Here is a 20,706-nt window from a genome sequence, read left to right on the forward strand (position 1 = left end):
ATTCCTAGCAATTCTGATTTCCCCAGCACCTCATTTGCCTAATGACTATACACTACAGTCTAATCCTCAACCAAGCCCTGACAAAAAGCTCCCAAGAGAAGGGGATCATTGTATTGGCCAGTCCAGAAGCCAGGGCAGATATTCCTGAATAACAGTTGAGGAAGAGTGGGGTGACTGGTTTTTCAAAGAAAACAAGCTTGGAAAAAAATAAATGAGTTTGTATAACAAGAAGGCAGTAAAAGTGTTATTTAAAAATTGGTAGAATCTCTTCTAAAACCATCACCTTCAAATTGTCTTCGTAGCCATGACAAAATACGAAGGTTTTCTAAATGGATCTCTTAAAGGTGTCGTCAGTACAAGTCACAGTTTTTCAATGAACATTTTAGCAGCAAATAAGATTTGCTGCGAAGTTAGAAATAGCAACAAGGGTTTTAACCTTATGTGAAAAACAAGCAAATACACACATGAAGGTAGTTTGAATGATTGTTACACATTTAAACGGTGTGACTGAAATAATTTTTTTAAAATGTTGTCCCGATAATCTTTCACAACTTATAAAAAAATTACTTTCACAGTAATGAAATATACTTTAACATGATGTCATAGAAATCATTTAATTTCCTACCAGAATTTTCAGTTTCTTCTAATCCCTTACAGTCAATAGAAATTAGGCATTTTCACTAATTCATAAGCCAACTGCTTGCCAATATGTACTTCCATCCAAGGCAAGGAAATAATTAACTAAATTCAGTTCACATTCCTGAACTATTAAATGCCTCTTGAGAACTATTACTAAATGAAGTATCCTGTCTGACTATACAATTTAAAGTAAAAGACAAATACCCCAGAATCTCACTTGGTCAAATCCAAATGAAACTGACCTCCATGATTGAGGTGAGAAGAGTAATAATGGATTCACATGTACAGTTTAAGAACCAAGACTCACAGAGACTATGCACAACAGTGACAATAATGTGTATGTAATGTATACTTGAGCAACAGAGACTGCTTTTAAATTCATGTTATATGTTCTCCCCCAAAAGATGGCAAAATAGAAGGCAATGATTACTAAAAGGATTGAACCATGGTACAATGGATAAACGATAAAACAAATTTTTGTCCACTGGAAAAGCTTTTAAGGCAGGCAGGCAGGCAGGCACACACCTTTAATTCCTAAATTTGAGTCAGAGGCAGGTGGATCTCAGATCTTATAGCCAGCCTGGTCTACAGATGAGTTCCAAGACAGTCGGGGTTACCTGGTTAGACCATGTCTCAAAAATAAAACCAACTTTTAGAACACACAAAGTTTTGTGGAAGTGGGTCTATACAAGGTCTCAGTCCATAGCCCAGGCTGTCTTGGAACTGCTGGCAATCCACTACCTCAGGATTACTTTGTGTTAGGATTAGAAATGTGAGCCACCAGAAGCTAACGCCCAAATTATAAAGCATCTTTTAGATGGACTTTTAAGGAAAGCCATGACTAATGAAGCCTGAAGAAGAGTTAAAGCTTAAAATGATCAAGCTGGACATCTGCTTGTGATCTTAGGGATGTCTTAATTCTATTTTTAACTAGCAATGAAGTAACTTCTGAGGGAACATAAAATGGGTAATTTTACTTTCTGAATCTGCTACCATATTCTAGAGATCAGAATTATATGTGAATGTAGTCAGTCAATATTGAGCAACACAAAAGTGCCCATGTACAGGGAGTATTCAATGTGATTTACAACCCATTTTAACATCAAGAACTAACTTTAATGTTGCCTACATATTCTGTTCAACTACTGTAGACTTAGTACAATGTGTAACTTACTGATGGAATACAATACCTGAGTGGGGGGGGTCACCAAATAAAAATAAAAAGATGTGAAAGTGAGATGGAGACTTGTGAGGAAGATGGGCAGTTGGACAAAAGGGAAGTGGAGGGATGAGAAAGAAAAGAATGTATAATGTAAACATAAAATTATCAAAGAATTAGTAATTAAAAATAAGTAACAAGAATTAACATCACACAATTCCAGAACTGCATGCAACCCGAGTTTCCTAAGAGTTAACTATTCTTGCAAGTCTATCATCTATGTGTGTATTTAATGAATCCACAGCCTGTACTCTGACATTGGTAAAATAGAATTGTGACTGCACAGGAAGGTATTTTAAAGGGGATAAAGTTATACTTTTAAATACTGAAGCTTTTGTGTTCTCTGCAGGCCTACGAGTAGAGACAAAACACAAAACTATGTGCTGATTTGTAGAGACTCTTAAGTACAACACTGCCAAAAAGAAAACAGTAAAAATTCATTTCCAATGTTTAGTTAATTTCATACAAGCCAAACATCAGATTCAAGAATTAAAATGCAAAAAAAAATTTAGAAACTTTTTTATGTGGTTTTACTATGTTAAAGAACTGTTACAAAGGAGGATCGATAAACAATGTATGAAAATGTGAAAATACTAAAGACTAAGAAACAGAAAACTATAGAAAGCAATTCAACAGCAGATAAAAAAAGCCTAAAATACAAATCCAAAAATATCAGATGTATAAGTAACAAACTAAATTAACAATCTACATAACCCATTCCATGCGATCTTATATACTAGAGAATATATTGTTATGCTTATGCACTATAAAAATAGCGATCAGACAAGAAATACAGCACATAAGTGTCAATCTTTACCAATTTATTTCATACAAAACAGTAGCAATGTAGAATGTGGGGGTTATCTCCTGCTGCCACACACGCAAAATTGTGAACATTCTAAGCCGATGTACAGTTTAGAAGGAAGGCTAAACAATAGCATCAACCATGCTACTGAACATGGGAACTTTTTATTTAAAAAGATTAAAAATTAGATAGCAATGTCTTCTTAATATTGCTCTCATCATTGAAGACTAAAAAAAAAGTGACTTTACAGGTTTAAAAAAAGAGGGAAGAGGAGAAACCAAGAGGTTGCTACAACACTGCCATACAGTCAAACCATCATACTTCAATATTTGCATACTTGATAGCAGCATTATTTTTATACTGAACTGTGTGCAGCTACATGTAGAAACACAAAGCAAAATACTATGGCAGTTATTGATCAAGATCAAAAAGAAAGAAAACAAACAAAAACTCTAGGATGAATATACTGTAAAAAGAACATTTATAGAGAATGAATCAATATCTACATTCTTGGACTGTTCCATTCTGCCCCAATAAAAGTGTCAACTGTCAAATGTGCATTTTTGGTGGAACTGAGTTTTCCAGTTCTTATTCTACTGCATGCTTGGAATAAAGATGATAATAAATCCTTCTACACAATGAGCTTTAAGTAGACAGCTGAAAATAAATTTACTACTTGTAAACACACAAAAAAAATACAATATTTTTGTTTATCTTCAATCACTGCTTCCAAAAGCGCATTATCTTCGATAACGACCTCTCTCCCCTCGGTCTCTGTCCCGATCACATATTCGTTCCCTCTCTCTTTCTCGATCACGACCTCTGTCTCTCTCTCTGTCTCTTCTGTTATCTCTAGGGCGGTCTCGCTCTCGTTCCCGATCCCTTTCACGGGGTCTACTTCTCCGACCACTGACAACAGCTTGTGTGCGGCGAAGGAAGTCATCCACCCTCATATCATAATCATGCTAGGAAAAAGGAGAAAACTGATCAGCAAAGCAAAACTTTGCATGAGATTTAAGAGTCCTCACAGTTGTCTGATAAAGAAGATATTAGAAAATGCGACCAAGATTTCAAAGAACTTAATTTTGACACTTAGAGCACTAACTGGAATCCACAAATCTTGCTGTAACTTCCTATTCAACTTAAAAGACTTAGGCTATAAAGTTCTTACAACTTATTTACTAAAAATAGTAATTTAAGGGATTTGATGAAATAAATTTTTGGGAATCTGATGAACTCAAAATTTACTTCTAAACTATAAGAAAATTTATTTCAGTAATACTGGAAATCTATCCCACATAAAGCTAACAATGCATTTTGAAAGATGAAAAGGATAAAGGCTGTAAAGCACAGGCAGAAGACTATGGTAAATTTTCAAAATTCAGCTTCAATGTATAGAAAGCAAGGTTTAGTATATATACCTATATACCTTGCATATATAAGTAAAATGTCAATGTATTATAGACATGGATTATGTTTTAATTAATCTAATTATTACTAAATGAAGGTTCATAAAATAGAACTTATTTGCAAGGGCTAGTTAACTTCAAAAATCTTGGATTGCCTTTCTAGTCATAGACTATTATTACTGCTTTCCTTTTCATAAAGTTCACTATCAGCATGCACACAAGATTTCACAATAAACTTAGGTTTTACCATATGTAGTCCATGTATTATGACAGAAAAATAAGGCCTGTCAGTAGCCTAGCAATATTTATAGAATGTTAAAAGATTTAATTTAATGGACTCCTTTTTGGAATTAAAGAATAATCCATTAAAAACTCGCAAAAATAGGATATGAATTTACTGTTCTGACCAAAGTTCTATAATATATATTCTTTATTGTTAACATTAAACTACCATTCAGTCACCAAACTTACACGTGTATGGAAATACCCTTCCAATCAAGTACCAGAAAACAATTTTCATTAAGTATACACACACACACACACAAAATTGGTTTCAATAAACAGCCCTACTACAAGAGAACTACTTAGAATTTCTGTGTCACCCAGTTACTTTTAAATAAAACTGGGTAAAAAAATATGATTTAGAAACTACCTTGTAATTTATCATCTTACAAGTAAATTTAGAAAAATTTATACCAGCAGTTTTGAATTATATAGTCAATAATTAAGATCCTAGTTTAGGAAGAATATCCTAATTACATTTCTACAATGCTTAGACACAGTGTTTCAACTCATGAAATAGGAAATACAAGCCTATCTAAATATTATATAAGGACATGATCAACTAACTGTTTTAGTGAAAACAAGTTGCAAATTTATATTAATATTCTGTACTAAGAAATAAAAGGTTATCATGGAAATCTAGCATATGCCCATATGTAAATTATCTACAGAAATTCTAAGTAGTTTCCTCACACCTCTGTCTTTTTGTGTACTTACTACTCGTTTATCTCTGTATCTTGCTTCATGTGGTACAGGATGGTGTCCTGAGTAAGGGGGATGGGCTTGAGGAGGTGGAGCATGATGTTGGTAGTAAGGATGATGTGGAGGCTGTTCCATTCCTGGGTAAGGAGGCTAAAAAGAAAAGATCATCTACATAAAAATCTACCAAATACCCTTGTAGATAAACCCATTCAAACTCCGATTCCCAATTCACACCAATGCCAAACAATAAATTTCACCATTATTCAAATACATTGAAAAATATTAAGGTTCTTCCAAAACAGCCTTTCTATTTGTTAAAATAAATAAATAAAGTTCAAGAGCTTTTAAAAATGCCAATAAAAAACTTTTAAAAAAATTTTTTTAAAATTTTTTTAAAAATGCCAATATAGGGGCTATGATGACTCAGCGGGTAAAGGAGTAAAGACACCTGCTGCCAGGCATGATGGTCCGAGTTTAATCCCTAGGACACATATGTCTGTGAATGGAATTTACAAGCCCAAATAAACATCAGTAATATAATTTAAGGTGCTTTTATAAAATTAATAAAGGGCACATGATAGATTTTAGTGTCAAATTCATCTTGATACTTCAGACTCAAAGAATTTCCAGTTAACCTGTATGTATAAGAAAGTGTAAAACTACCTCAAGTGAAACCAAAGACATGTAAGGTCACATAACAGCATTTAAAAATAAAATACGGAAGTAACACAGAGGTACTTCAGATACAAAGTTTTACTTCTTGGAAACTATTTCCAGGCATTCTTAACATGTTAGAATATACTTTAAGAAAAATATCAATTTTTCCTGAAGACAGAAAATTAAAACTCAAAATTTAATACAGTCTTATTTTAAATGGAGCTAAACTGACTTGTTATCCCATTGGGCACAATTAGAAACTTCACATGAATTTAGTGAATTTATTTTCTGCACAATCCTAAATTGACACTATTTGACTGAAGGTTAAACCTTAAGAGATGGATCTAACTGTTCATTTCACTTATCAACACATATGGCAAAGCAAACAGACATCTGTGCACAAACTACTAGTCTATCCAATGAGCCAAAAAATGAATGGCTAGTAAATTTTATTAATAAAGTAAACAGATATTATTATGGAACTTGATCAGAATGTTAGAAAGATGAGAGAATAAATTTCATCACCCAGTTAAGAGCTTATACTAACCATTACCATGTTTTACACATATCTATAGTAAGTTCCTATTATTAAGCCCATACTTTAGGATAAACAATCTTGTCTTTCATTTTAAGACATTATTTATCACCAAAAACTTGTATTGTATGTTAAGTCTTTTAACTTACACCTTAACAACTTAGAATGTAACACCTATTACATTTGAAATTAAACACTGCAAAATTAAGTTAAAATAAAGGGAATTACAAAATAGAGTTATGAAGAAAACAGAGTAATACAAACCATTCCTTGCCACGGCGGTGGTGGTCCCATGTTATGAAATTCCCTTACATAATCATTGTAGGACTAAAATAAAAGATGATAATGTTAATAATAAATTAAGATAGAGGAAATACAAATCAGACCCTAGCTTCAAATATGTAAAATTTAATGCTTACCCCATTTAAAAACACATCTCGGCGAACTCCTGAAAATCGTCTGTTGGGAATAAGATTAGTGAAACTAAATTCAGGTAATTCATAAACTAGTTCCAAGAATGTAATTCAAAGCTAAGCAAGAGTGAACCCAACTTACCTGTCAACTTCCTGGTATCGGGGATCCTTTAAATACCCTGTTCAAACATCAAATTTCATGTTTTTACTACAGCATTATAATTAAACCTTCCTTACCCTTGTTTCAATTCTTCCCATGAAAAAAAATATACTTCAAAGGATGTTGTTCATTCAACTACTAGAGGTTTTCTCATGTATCATGTGGGCTAAGGGCAGAGGACTACCTTGAGTACAGTCTGAACTGGTTTGAGGACACTGCAGCAGAATCTTTTTAAAGAATGTTTACCTTTCACCTTGAGAACTTATGACTATGAGTTAAAGCATGAAGACTCAAAAGAGGACACAAAATTGCAAAAGCTGCAAAAATGAACATGTATACTCCAAGAACCATGTAACAAAACAAAATCTACTCTATCCTCTGCTTCCATTAGGAAGGATGCGACAAATATATAAAAATATATGACTGGCCCTATTACTGGGGAAAGTGTTTTAATAGAACACAATTACCTTCTTTAGGGAAAAAGGATGCTACTATAAAGCCATTTGTTACAAAATACTCATGGATAATACTAACCAAAATTAGAGTTTTACAGATGTGTCAGTGACAGAAACTGAAACATAACCCTTCATTTATCCCAGTGAACAGTTAACTAACTGAAAATAGACACTTGGATGACAAGCCAAGTGTTTCCCATCACTCTCAAAAATAGTACCAGGTTCTTTATTTTTTTTTTAAAAGTGTAATTTCTGTTTGACTTCCAATTAATGCTGCATACTATAGGAAAAACTGCACATCATAGGGAACAGAAAGCACAACAAAATAAGTCACTTTTTTCTTCATCTTACATATGTACACATCAATTTCCATTTTGGCAAAGTCAGCAATTTCAGGTAACTAATAAATTATGATTCGCTGTAATAGAACAATCTAAGCATGGTAGGGGAAGATTTACTAATTAGAACTAGCAATGATTTCTTCCGGTTTAAAGTAGTCATGCCCTAAATATTCTTTATTTTTAAACCTATTGGAAGTTTTTTGTTGTTTTAATAATTTTAAGTCAAATAATCTTCAGGATTATAAAATATTAACCTGGTCTCTGGTGAAACTCAGGGGGATAGTCAATCCTTGGTTTCTTTCTGCTGTTATGAATATCATAATCTTCTGGTCGACGCCTACACAAATTAGACACATTAGAAATTAAACCAAAAACAGCTGGGAAAACAAACAGCAAAGCAAGAGTTTTACAGAGATGAGTACAAAGAATAGCCCAGGGCCTACTTAAAAAAAAAAAAATCTCCATTAATTTTTGGAGAACAATTTACCTTAAAGTTCTTAATTCCTCAAAAGGAAACCTTATACACTGGAGTAGATATCTCTGTAATTTCACACTATGAGACAACCCCAAAAATTTCCTAATTCAAGCCTGTAAACCACATTTTAGTAGACTAAACATTGAAGCAATTCTTTAACAAATCAAACAGTTTCCCAAATATCACCATTCAGGTGAAAACAAGAGGAAAATCATACCAGCAATTATGCAATAACTTATTCTAAAATTTATATAGCTCCAATCTAAACAAAATGAAGAATGCCTTAAATGATGCCCCTGCTTTACACAAAACTACACTTTTCATGATTATACAGAAAGTTTTAAATATAATAAAGCTATGTAACAGAAAAGCTTTGAAAATGTTAGTTATTTGAAAAACTTATTTCAGCAACATTTACTTTCTTTAATAACATTAGTAATTAAAGTATTTTTTTTCCAGACAATGCCTTATAATAAACTGGCTCTCATGGACTGTCATGTAAAGTTTTAACAAAGTTCATAAAACTAGGTCAAAGTTTAACTTTAGAAGGGGCTGTTCTTCACTGTCTTTTATAAACCTTGATGGCTATACAATACATCATAAAAACATTTAATAATTTAGCATTTAATAAAAGCTAAACAAAAATAAAAACAAAAGCTCCAAAACATAACATATCCTTTTGCTATTAGTTTCAGATATAGTATAAAATATCTCAGCATCAAGTTTCTTTTAGCTATTTTTCTAAATACTGAATGTTTTCATTAAATTTTTCAACAAGTCGCTCAAACTGCAAAGTTAAATCCAACAAATCCAAGTACCACCCCCAACAGAATAAAAACAGTTGCATCTACAATAAATAGTACTAAGAAAATTAAAAGCTGGTTTATAAAACAAACATACCGCTTTCTTGTAGTTTGGGGAGTGCATTTACGACCGGTATAAAACATGATAGTAACAGTTCATATAGTAGTCCAACTACTGACTTTAAGTTGTAAGCCACATACATAAATGGAGGCCCTGGCAGGCTTGAGAGAAGGTGTAGTGGTGTTTAAGTATAGTTTGCAGTCCATTGCAAAACTGAGGAAAAACTTCACTTGTATATACTGTATTGCACTGGAAACCTCTTAGCTTAAAACTTCAAAAGACATCTTGGTGATCAGTCCTTTTAGGCCAAAAGTAAGGGGCTCTGCCAGGTTTCCTCCTACCTACTCGACAAAGTCCTTTTTAAGCTCAAAGAAATGGGACTCTTGTTGGATTATCTTTACCTACCACAGGTAGTTTCCACCAAAGGAAACTTAACCAAAGGTTTCATCCCATCAACCACACATCCAATAGTCTTTAGCAGAATATTTTAGATTTAGCTGTATGCAAATCTATACAGGGGAAGGTGTTGGGTAGAAGGGCTTAAATCAGTTCTTTTCAAAGACTTCTCTCCAATTCTGTAACAAGTTAAACCCCCTTTTCCTGGAAAATGCTGTTTAGTTCATAAGGTAGTGATCAATAACCATGGCGATCCTCTAAAAAACACTTTAAGTCCACAGGTACTGCCAGCATCTGGAAAAGTTGTAAATAGACACAGCAACAGCCCTTCGTTTTGGTTTGTTGCCGGGTCTCCCAGGGCCACTTGATCCCCTTTGGAAAGAACCTATTGTTTTCAGAAGCTCAGCAGGATGTGTGAATTCACTGGGCACATGTTACAGAATATGTGGCAATGGGGTTAACACATCACGGTGACAAAATTGAAAACAGTCCCAATAATGCTCCTCTTGAGTATGAAATAACTTAAAACATTTTATCCTCTAAGTGAGGCGTCATCTTCTCAAAAAATATTAGTGATCCTTTATAAAAGTCCCATATTGTGATAAGGCTTATCCAGAGACACACCTGAAAGAAAAGGCTTTTTATAAAATATAAACAATTTTTGCAAATAAAGACTTCCTCCTCTTCCTCCTTTCTAACCTGTTCTTAGCAACAAAATGCCTACCTCATTTCACTTGTACACTGTTTTATCAGAGTACTAGCTAGTCTAAAGTGGTCATCACTTGTTAGTAAATTATTTTTTCTGCATTAGGAAAGATCCCCATTTTCCGCTTGAAAAAAATGACTGAGACCAAGGTGACCATGTGAAATCCTCAATGAAGCCACAAACTAGTCCATGCAGCTTGATTTGAGGATTTTCTCTTTCTTCTTTACCGCAGAACAAACTTTTGACGAATCACATTCCTCCATCATGTTATCCCGATACATGTGCCTATTATCAGTCCAAAGAACGTTTCTAACCTTCCCACATCCCGGACTGGTTCTCGACGGGATGGACGTCCTCTTGATCGAGGCTGAGAGTGCATTCTTCTCTTGTGACGCATTTTATGAATGAGCTGATACAAGTCAATACTTTCATCAGGGGGAAACAGAAGACAAAGCTGGGTTCCACATTCAAGTTCAATTTCCTGGAACGTTAAAAGTAACGATTAACAGCACAATAGAACCTCTCAAAAGACATATGGTATCCTCATGTACAAAACTGAACACTGACTTCAAAGACTTTTTTTTCTCAAGGAACTAAACACAAGATCCTAATAAGCTTAAAGGTTTATTTATATTTATTTATATAAAAACGCTTCCAAAGCCGTGTAGTGGTGGCACATGCCTTTAATCCCATCACTCTGTGAGTTCGAGGGCAGCCTGGTCTATAAGAGCTAGTTCAAGGACAGACTATAAAGCTACCGAAAAACCCAGTCTCAAAAAGAAAAACAAAAACAAAAAATCAGTTCTAAAGTGCTTATAATGTATTTGAAAAATAGAAATTACAAGAGTACAATCTCACCCACAAGTACAGCTGCTTAAAATTCTTACTGCTCTCTATTTCATTCTATCCAAAGAAATATTTGTGAAAAACACAAAAATATAAATCATTCATCTTAAAACAAAGAATATATCTGAGAAATACCCAGGGAGGCAGATTAACCTACAAGCTTGTACAAAATTATTACTTTTAATTATCAACACTTTACTCACAAGCAATAGGAAAAATATGATTAAGGGAACTCTAAGCATAAAAGGTTTGGGCTTACTTTAAATCATTACAACACATGTTTAATTTGAAGACACGTGTGCATATGTGTACATATCTGTCTCTTCAGTGGTCATTTTCTATTCAGAAAAAAATTCAGCACATATACTAAAATCAGAATGATAGAGACAAGAGTAATATGCACCTTCCAAAAGGATGATGCAGACTCATGAAGCATTCCACATTTAAGAAACTTATAATGAAAACTACAAAAACTGGGTCACTTCTCTCATCCTCTCCCTTCAGTTTTATCAGTGAAAGTACCATTTACATGAGTTCCAACATTAACAGATCATCTTACTAATCAATCAGAATCACAATACCTTGTTTTTCACAATTCACAGGAAGTTTTAGAGTGTCCTTCAATAAAGGACTACAAATGGCTGAATAATGTAGCTTAAAAGTTAAACAAACCTGTCCATCACGCCCAATCTTGACTGGCTTATGTTCATTCCAAGGGTTGGTGAGATGAGCTGATTTCGTGAAGGGCAATTCACGCCTAAATACAAAACAGTATAAATTATATTCTTTTGAAGAATATTTTGAAGATGCTGTACTACGGTGGTAGTCAATAATTAACTGTGAATTGAATGTATCAAAAATTTAAAGAATCATTTACATTGGCAGTATATATAATTCTCTACAGAGAGCCCCTTCAAAACTTAGCTCTTTCTCTAAAAAACCTAATACGGATGATCCTCAAGAAGAATCACATCCTTTGTGAAATCCAAAATTGAAAATACGTTTACTATGTTTAACCTAATAAACACAGCTTATCAACAAGGCACAATGAAGAGCATGGGTCATTTATAAAAATGCAACAAGCATGAATCAGCTACAAAGGAAAAATAAAACTGGAAAGCACTCGACCACCTGTCTATAATGTGTACTATCAAATTACTGAACCTACAACACAAACCAAATTATTCAAAAGACACCCACAGTTGGTAGGCTAAGTAACACACTACTTACTATAACCCCAACCTTTCTTTCGGATGTAGATGGCTCCATTAATACCTGACTTAGTTCAATACATTTTTTTTTTAATTTTTCTTACAAGTTACCAGTTTAAAACATTTAAGTGGGTAGGGGGATGGAAAAGGCATAGAGAGATGGCTTAGCAGTTAGGAGCACTGGTTCAACTCCTAGCACCTACATGGCAGCTCACGACTGTCTTTAACTTGAGTTCCAGGAGATTTGGTATCAACGCATAAAAAATAAAAGTTTAAAAAAAATCACAGACCTGAAAACTTAACAGCTACAGACTATTATTTTTATTACTGGGAGTATAATAGCACAATATCTAAAATAAAGGACTCTGCCAAACCAGATACATCATTTAGGGCTATGACTTTTTGTTACCATCAGTCATAATTAGACTGAAGAAACTACACTGCTGGATAATACTAGTTAATCTCAGCCAGGATGTGACAGGCAACTGTGATACAATAAAGAAAACAAAATTTAGTGTATGTGAGAAATAACAACACTCATGATACATGTACCACACTACCTGCTCACAGTTAGAGAATAGGCATCTATCTAGTCACTTTTTGAACAGATAAGCTGTGAAAAATTGTGCAGATATGACTGGTAATATATTATTGCAGAAACCAAGACTTTGTAGGAGACAAATTTAACAAAAGAATGTAAAACAGTGAGACCTTTTATGTGATATAATAGTGGTGTGGCTACTGATAGTAAGTTTAATTCCAGGTAGATGGTATTCTGAGCTCATTCCAGGTGGCAACATAGTCACTTAAACACACTTCCTTTCTTCCTTGTATACAAGCATTCACTCTTATTCCAACTTTAACATGACTACAAACTACCTGAATTATTAGGAGTTCAAACTCAGAATGGGTTTCAGGACTCTAGAATATTTAGTAATTTAAACTCTGACAATGTAATATAAATTCCATTTTGTAGAGAAAAGCAAAACTCAGTCTTCAAGTGACTTACCTGAAGTATCAATTTACCAAGTATCCACAAAACACTGCGTCCTCCAGAACTTTCATGAAATAACACTTTTAATAAAACTTGAGTATTAAAAAAGAGTTTCACCCTAAGAAATTGTACCTAGGTACACCTAATAATTTAAGTAAAAACCTTTTTGCCTTAAACTTTATATCAAATCTAAGTAAGCACGATTATTTATTTCGGAGTATCCTTGTGAATTCCCATGCTAAACACAGTTTAGCAAGATAGTAAAATAGAGTCAATGTAAAAAAAAAAAAAACTGTTGCTATCAAAACAATTTACATCTTTTAAAATTAAGGAATTTACCAATCTGAGAACATAAAAATCAATACAAGTAACAATCTAACAAAATATACTATAAAATATAATTTAATTTTGTGTTTTGTTCTCAAAAAATATCACAATGACAAACTTTCCCATTATAATATTTCCTTTGGTCTTTAAAATTATGCACTGACAAAAAAAAGTTTTTACCTGTATCAACTAAAAAAAACAATCTATCAACAAATTTTCATAATAGTGTGTGTGTATGTATGCATAAGGTCAATTCTCTCTCTCCTTTCAAACTAGGCCCTCAGACTTCATACCATGTACCTTTACCTGCAGAGCCATCTCACTAAAATTTAAAAGTTGGTATTATAACTTTAGCAAACTATTATTTTTTAAAAAAAACTACATACATGTAAACCAGGAAAGGAGGAGAAAGAGTCACCAGCACCAGCAATACTCTCATTCCAATGCATTGTATTATATATTTTAAAATATATTTTCTACATGTTATTGCACGTACATTTATTTTTGCAAAATGTTGTATATAAGAAAAAAACATACTTCACTCAATCAATTTTATATTTATTTAACAAAATTTGAATGCCTTTCAGTTTTATAGTAAGTGATCATAAAGTGATTTGTGGGCTGTAAAGAGACACTGGCGTTCAAGTTCCCAACACCCATAGTTGTGGGTTCACAGCTACCTGTAACTCCAGCTTTAGGGGAACTGATGCTCTTCTAGACTCCGTGAGCGCCTACACTCACATGAAAACAGGCACACTTATACACATAAAAGGAATAAGCGTCAGGTGTAGTGGTGCACACTTTAATCCCAGCACTTGTAATGCAGAGGCAGAAGGATCTGTGAGTACAAGGATAGCCTGGTTTGGAGTAGGTTCCAGGATAGCTAGGGGTACATAAAAAAAAAAAAACTATGACCTTAATCTCAAAATAACAAAAGCCAAACAAAAAAGAAAAAAATCTTTGGAACAAAAACTAAAATCTTAAAAGAATTTGACTGGCATAATTTTGGGGCTTTGTAGTCAAAGGCAACCTAATACAATATTTCCAACTAGCTTCATGAAGCATTTCCTGGCTGGGCCATATTACTATTCTTATCCTTTTGGCTCTTCTTTTCATATCACTATCTATCTGGTTCTCATACAATTTCTTGGGGTATTTATTTCCCTCCCCGTTTTGTTTCTTGAGTCTGGCTTTTAACTCAGTGATCCTGCCTCTGCTCACTCTCATGTGTTGATGTTATACCTGTTTGTCACCACGCGTAGTTTCCTTATTTGTAACACTTCTAATGCCTTTCAATTCTAAAAGTCAACTTGTAAAGACCAGAATGTCATCTCGTTCATTTCAGATATTTAATGTTGTATGTACTAAATATGAACATGCCACGGAATTCTCCCTTAATCAAACTATTATAGCATTTTAACATTATTCTCAATCAGTTGCCCATTCAAAACATGCCAAGTTCCTCTATTCTAGTGTGTGCAATTTACCTGCAAATCCAATCAATTTTAAAGACGCCTCCAAGCATTTTAGCACTCATTCCTGCTGGAAGCACCCAATGTATAGGAGATCCACCATGATGTGATTCTGAAGACAGTCTGGCAAAACCTAATGAACCACAGAACCACAATAAAATTTAAGCATTGATATAACTACTATTATTGTATGTAAAAAATAAATAACTTTAATTCTTACCTTGAAATTTTCCACTTTCTCTGACAGAAAATATTAAGATAACACTCCTTGCAGATCTGAATGCAAGATTCAATTTCTTCTCATTTACAGGCAATGTGGACCACACACCCTATAAAAATAATGAAAAGGTCACACACTGAAATTAAATGCAAGTTCATTAACTATCAAGCTACTATGTTGTGTTTGAAATTTAAGAAAGCTCTAACAAAAAGTCTTATTTATTTGATGTAAAAGTAATTGGAAACTACTTATTTGATACATACATACTATATATATAAATAATATAAAAATATAAAATTAACAACTTTACAAAACCTTAAAGGGAACTGTCAGGAAAATCTTACAAACTGGAATTCTGTAATATCAATGACTATAGTTATCCTAAAATCAAAGAAATTTATTCTGATAGGTATATTACTAAAAACTTAATGGCAACTTCTGTCTTCCTCAACAGTGCAACTAACTAATCACATAAATTTAAAATGGTCTATCAGCAGTAAAACCAAAAATTAGAAAAAAACAAAAATGCCAAAATTCTAGTTTTTCCTAAGTTTAGAATTTAGGTTGAAAAGGTCAATTTTTAACGAGAGCTGAAACATAGTTGCTTAAACTCCTGAAGCAGTTTTAACCAATTTTTATTTTAAAAAAGAAAAAAAGTAAGGTGAAGACAAAGAAGCTCAATTTTTCTTTAGCAATCTGTGGTCTTTTTATTCATGTTTTAATCCGTCATTACTTCAGCTTAAAACAAGTAGGGTCATTCTCTTTGTAGATCCAAGTCAGAAACACTATTAACACTGACTGAAACATGCTTAGAAATGTGAACGTTCTAATAATCAATTGAAAATGTCACTCAATTTAAGAATTTGAAAATATAGTAAATGGTGTAAAGCATAAATGTACTGGATTTCTTCAGTATCCTCTAGCAATTGATAATCTTTTTGGTAAAATCTCGAGTGGACCTTTAAAGCTACGGGTTCCCCCTTTTTTCTAAATCCAGATGATATAAATATATTAACGGCTGGATATAAGAAGAAATATTAACAGAAACACATCTATTACAGTATAAATGACACACTCTTCAACACAGCACTATGGTTTCTAGGGTGAAAAAAATGTCAATTCATACCACTACCAGGTGTCCATATTCGCCAGAAAGCAGATCTAGAGTGGCAATTGGGAAATTCAAAGCATCTTATGCTACTGGAGGTAGTTTTCATTGATTGTTGCACGTCAACATTTTAGAATTGAGACTGTTTCAATAGGGTTAATGCTAATACCTTGGCTTTGGCAAGAGACACATTCTCATGGTTGTTACTCTTTATGAGGAAAAATCTTGCATCCTGAAGGACATATTTGAGTTTACTGGTTTGATCTGAAAAAAACAAACAAAAAACAGAAATCCAGTTTCATTAACCACGGACTTTATACAACTATACTAAACTAGCCCTCCAAACCCAGCTAAACTGTAAAAACTCCAGTCACCCAATCAGCCTAGAAAGCTCAGGTACAACAGAATAAAGTAAAGTAAAGGAGAGAGAACCAGCACTGTGCAGGGCAGCCTTACCCAGCGATGTTCCGGTATATCAGACCCACACTTAAGTAGGATAATATTTTCAAGTTCTAAACTATTATCAGATTCATCTAAAGATTGTTAGACTATTATGTTGTTAAACATATGTCCAAATGTTTGAATATATCAATCATTATGTCTAGAAACTAAAGTATCCCAAGCTGTTTAAAATTATTGTGAAAGGCAAGAAAAAGCAAACACAAAGCACGGAATTTTCTGTTTAAGTTTATAATGCTTTCTCCCTTAACATGATATATCGGAACATGACCACATTAAACCAACTATTGATGGAGAACCAATAAGGTAAAATAATGACTTTATGGAGCATGCAATGAAAACAATTTCAAATTTAAATGATACCTTTTCGGACAGCACGAACGGAAGATGATAATTTCTCATGCTTCTTTTCTGAACCTGTATTTAGCCAAAGTACATTTGTTCAGATTGAGCTTTAATAGATGAAGACAAAATTTCTACAGTCTTGCCACATAAAATTCTCATTAAAGACAAAGTTAATTCTTCCTAGCGCACCCACACACACAAAAAAATATTTCTCAATGTGTACGAGTGTTTTTGTTTTTTTGGGTTGTTCGAATTTTTTTCTTTTGTTTTTCCTTTTTTTGGTATATTTGAACAGTTTCCCACTCAGAAAACTAGTCACTGAATCATCATCTTCCAAGAGAAAAAAAAGTGAAAATTGAAAACTCCACTGAAGCAGTAACAGAACAGGATTAAAATAAGAAAAAGCTTAGTTTCCTCTAGAATTATTACACTGAACATGCCAAAATTCAGTACTAATGGACATCAACAATTCACACTAAACTACAACCTCCACACTTTCTTAAGCAGGTTATAATCAGTCATCTATAATCCTAAAATTAAATGGGATTACCTGCATATGACTCTGATGCAGAACTGCCACTTCTATCAAAAACAATGGGTGATATACCTCGAGCTCTCTTCCTTTCCTTCTTTTTCTCATCTAAAACAAAAAATCCAGACAAGTTTTTAAAATATCACAATACAAAAAAAAAGCTCCAATAGGCATTTCAAATGATACGTTGTCCTCGATCTAGTGTTGTCATTCAGCTCTTAAGCATTAACCATGTTTCTTCATCTTCTCATTACTTAACTTCCTCAGTCTCATTTAAAAAAAAAATACTGCTAAGTATGTTTGACCCTGTCACGCATTTCAATAAAAACATGAATATAAAAGAAGTCAGGAACTGACTTAACTGCTTTACAAAAGTTTTCTGCGAGAGGGAAATTTGTAAAGCAAATACAGTTTTCTTCAACTAAACTTAGTGAACATTTTGTATGTACCATGAAGTGCTGTATTAAGTCCTGTTGCTTGTTGGAACTACACTAGTACCTTCTCAGAAGTCTCATTGTGATGTATGAAAACACTAGAACACAAAGCATTCCCACTGGAAAACACATATTAACATAAACAAAAACTAATTCCCCACCACATCGAGCTTAATTTGGAACGTGAGGATGCTTGCTATTGTAATCATACAATAATAAACCCCTTCAACTGGTAGCTGGGAGAAAAGAAATATAAAAATAAATATCTTTTAAAAAAAAAAAAAAACAATGGTCTCTGTGAGTTCGAGGCCAGCCTGGTTTACAACAGCTAGTTCCAGGACAGGCTACAAAGCTAAAGAGAAACCCTGCCTTGAAAAACAACAACAAAAAAAAACAATGGAAAGTTGAAAATGAAATGCAGTGGTCACACATACATTACCCTACTATATACTGTCACAGTTAACTTCTTAAAAACTAAATTTTCTTCTCTCTGAATTCTTAGAGTATGCTCATTGTGTTTAGATATGGAAGCCTTGACAAAAAACAAACAAACAAACAAAAAACAACAACAACAACAAAAAACCAAACAGAACCAAGCAATGCTGAGGTCCCACAGTTGTAAGACACAACTTGCCTTCAATCTAAAGAGTACAATACTTATGCTTCACTCTTCCTGAGTAAATGTAAAAAATATTTTACAGATTTGTTTTGTTGTTTACTTAAAGTACTAGTACCTATCAGGATGCTGCAGATTGCCCTGGTACCTTTAATGCATTAAAGCAAGGACATCCTGGTAATTCTTAAGCAATGTAATGTTTATTTTCTTTAAAAATTATTATTACATTTTATCAAAGCTGTGGTATGTTTAAATTTTATTCCCTGAACATTTCAAGGATAAAAACTTTACAAATTCCGAGTAAGAAAATCTCTTGAGGCTAAAATCCTTCACAGAGATAGAGGGAAAATACAAAAAGGTACAGAAGATCTTGCCCAGCAAGATTTATAGTACAGCAAACCTGACATTAATAAAGGAATTTTCAGCATTTTATATAAATAACTTGTACTACTTTTAAGTACATGGAAGTTACTACTCAGGTCAAAAGTGAAAGTTACTACTCTGGTTGGCCACTGAGTATAAATTAATAAAAATTCTGAGAAAAGGTAAGCTAGAGAAACTGAAATGCAATCTAGCTAGAAAGCTAGTGATACTGAACTTAAATATGGTCCCTAATGCTTAAAAACTGGCATACCCAAATCAAAAATTTCAAAGTAACCTCATATTTCAAGTAATATATATAAAATTACCTAAGAAAAGTTACCTATGGATAGTGTCTTAAGTAAAAGTCACATTAAGAATTTTCAGTTCCAGGTATCTCTTTTATAACAATCTATTATTAAAAATGATGCATTTGTTGTAAAATAATAGACTACCCTTTAAATTGGAAATATATTCTCCACAAAAATGTAACATGAAGTAGTCTACTATACTACTAACAAATTCATGCAAAAACTTATCAAATATTAAAAAAATGTTTCAGGTTCTAAGCATTTCAGCAAATCCCATTATTTGATTCAATACCCAAAAACATACAATCCTGTAAAAAAATTTCCTCTAGTCCTATGGGTGGTTTCACACATCTCCAGAATTGGTGATTCTTCACAATAGCAACATTTTTGGTTTTGCTTTTGAAACAGTCTTACAAAGACCAGGATAGACTCAAACCCACAATATTCCTGCATTTCCTTCCTAAGTGCCTAAGATTACAGGCTTAGAGTACCACACACACCTTGCCAATTGATTTATACTCCCTATCCGTTACAGAGTATAAAAAATTCATATAATTTTTTATATGAGTAAAATAAATGATGGAACAAACTTCCTCAAACTTTTTACATCAAATCCAACTATCATCTATTCGGTTAAATACTTTTTTAAAAAGACTTCTCTCAATTGTATAAAAAGAAAGATAAATACTTAAATCCTCAAACTCACTACTCAAGTGAACACAAGGTTAAAAGCACTTCAGTTTCCAACTGCTATAAAGCAATTGGTCGATTACAGTCATTTCAATGACCTATTAATAGTAAAATTCTGTAATACAGGTTATTTCAATTAGGTAGCACATCTGATCTGATTCCATCCTCACAAGAAATACCCATGAAACTATAAATACCTCTTTTTGCTGTGACCCCTGAACCTTTCTTCAGCAAAGAGCACCTTGCTCTTGTGAGTAGGCTTATGTTTTATTTCATATATTAAATAGCATAAAGGGAGCTCTCTGCCCCATCTCACTTCAGAAGAGGTGGCTAGGGGCCTCTTCTCTCCCTCCCCTTCTCCTCTCTCTGTTTCTCTCCCTCTATCTCTCCCTCCCTCCTCTTATCCACTGAATAAACCATAGCCAAACCCTCAAAAAAGAAGAAAAGTAGTATTAAAGAGATAACCTAATTGATGGCTCTTACCCAGTCTTTCTAACAAGATATTTATATTCTTTTTCACCACACATCAGCCTCGCACCTCTACAGGCTCTCAGTCAAGGTCTACGTATTGAATAAAAAGAAAATCTTACATTTGGTGGAAAAAGAATGTACTCGTTTTTTTTTTTGGCTCTACTGTCACATGATAGAAATGTAGGGGCATTCGACCATGAAAATGCCATAAAAACTAGTGTAAAGATTCCATATGAATATACACCCAAATGC

General features: G+C 33.4%; 1 protein-coding gene across 4 annotated transcripts in view; it reads right to left on the reverse strand.

Moving 5' to 3' along the window:
* Positions 1–2,662: 2,662 nt before the first annotated feature.
* Positions 2,663–20,706, reverse strand: part of Ythdc1 (YTH N6-methyladenosine RNA binding protein C1) — a 31,580-nt gene continuing 13,536 nt past the window's right edge. Inside the window, exons 5-17 of one of the 4 annotated variants that reach the window (XM_085691698.2) lie at positions 17,591–17,680; positions 17,059–17,112; positions 16,406–16,500; positions 15,129–15,237; positions 14,924–15,041; positions 11,577–11,661; positions 10,373–10,539; positions 7,872–7,954; positions 6,804–6,840; positions 6,668–6,707; positions 6,513–6,575; positions 5,072–5,206; positions 2,663–3,628 (exon numbers count right to left, since the gene is read on the reverse strand). In XM_085691698.2, coding sequence (XP_085547824.2) covers positions 3,404–3,628; positions 5,072–5,206; positions 6,513–6,575; positions 6,668–6,707; positions 6,804–6,840; positions 7,872–7,954; positions 10,373–10,539; positions 11,577–11,661; positions 14,924–15,041; positions 15,129–15,237; positions 16,406–16,500; positions 17,059–17,112; positions 17,591–17,680 — 1,301 coding nt within the window. In that variant the 3' untranslated portion in view covers positions 2,663–3,403. Of the gene's footprint in view, positions 3,629–5,071; positions 5,207–6,512; positions 6,576–6,667; positions 6,732–6,803; positions 6,841–7,871; positions 7,955–10,372; positions 10,540–11,576; positions 11,662–14,923; positions 15,042–15,128; positions 15,238–16,405; positions 16,501–17,058; positions 17,113–17,590; positions 17,681–20,706 lie in introns of all 4 variants that reach the window. The other 3 variants (XM_085691697.2, XM_085691700.2, XM_085691699.2) reach the window with 3 other exon arrangements.

This window comes from Myodes glareolus, chromosome 8 (genome assembly GCF_982192425.1).
Source record: "Myodes glareolus chromosome 8, mMyoGla1.1, whole genome shotgun sequence".
NCBI classification, from domain to species: domain Eukaryota; kingdom Metazoa; phylum Chordata; class Mammalia; order Rodentia; family Cricetidae; genus Myodes; species Myodes glareolus.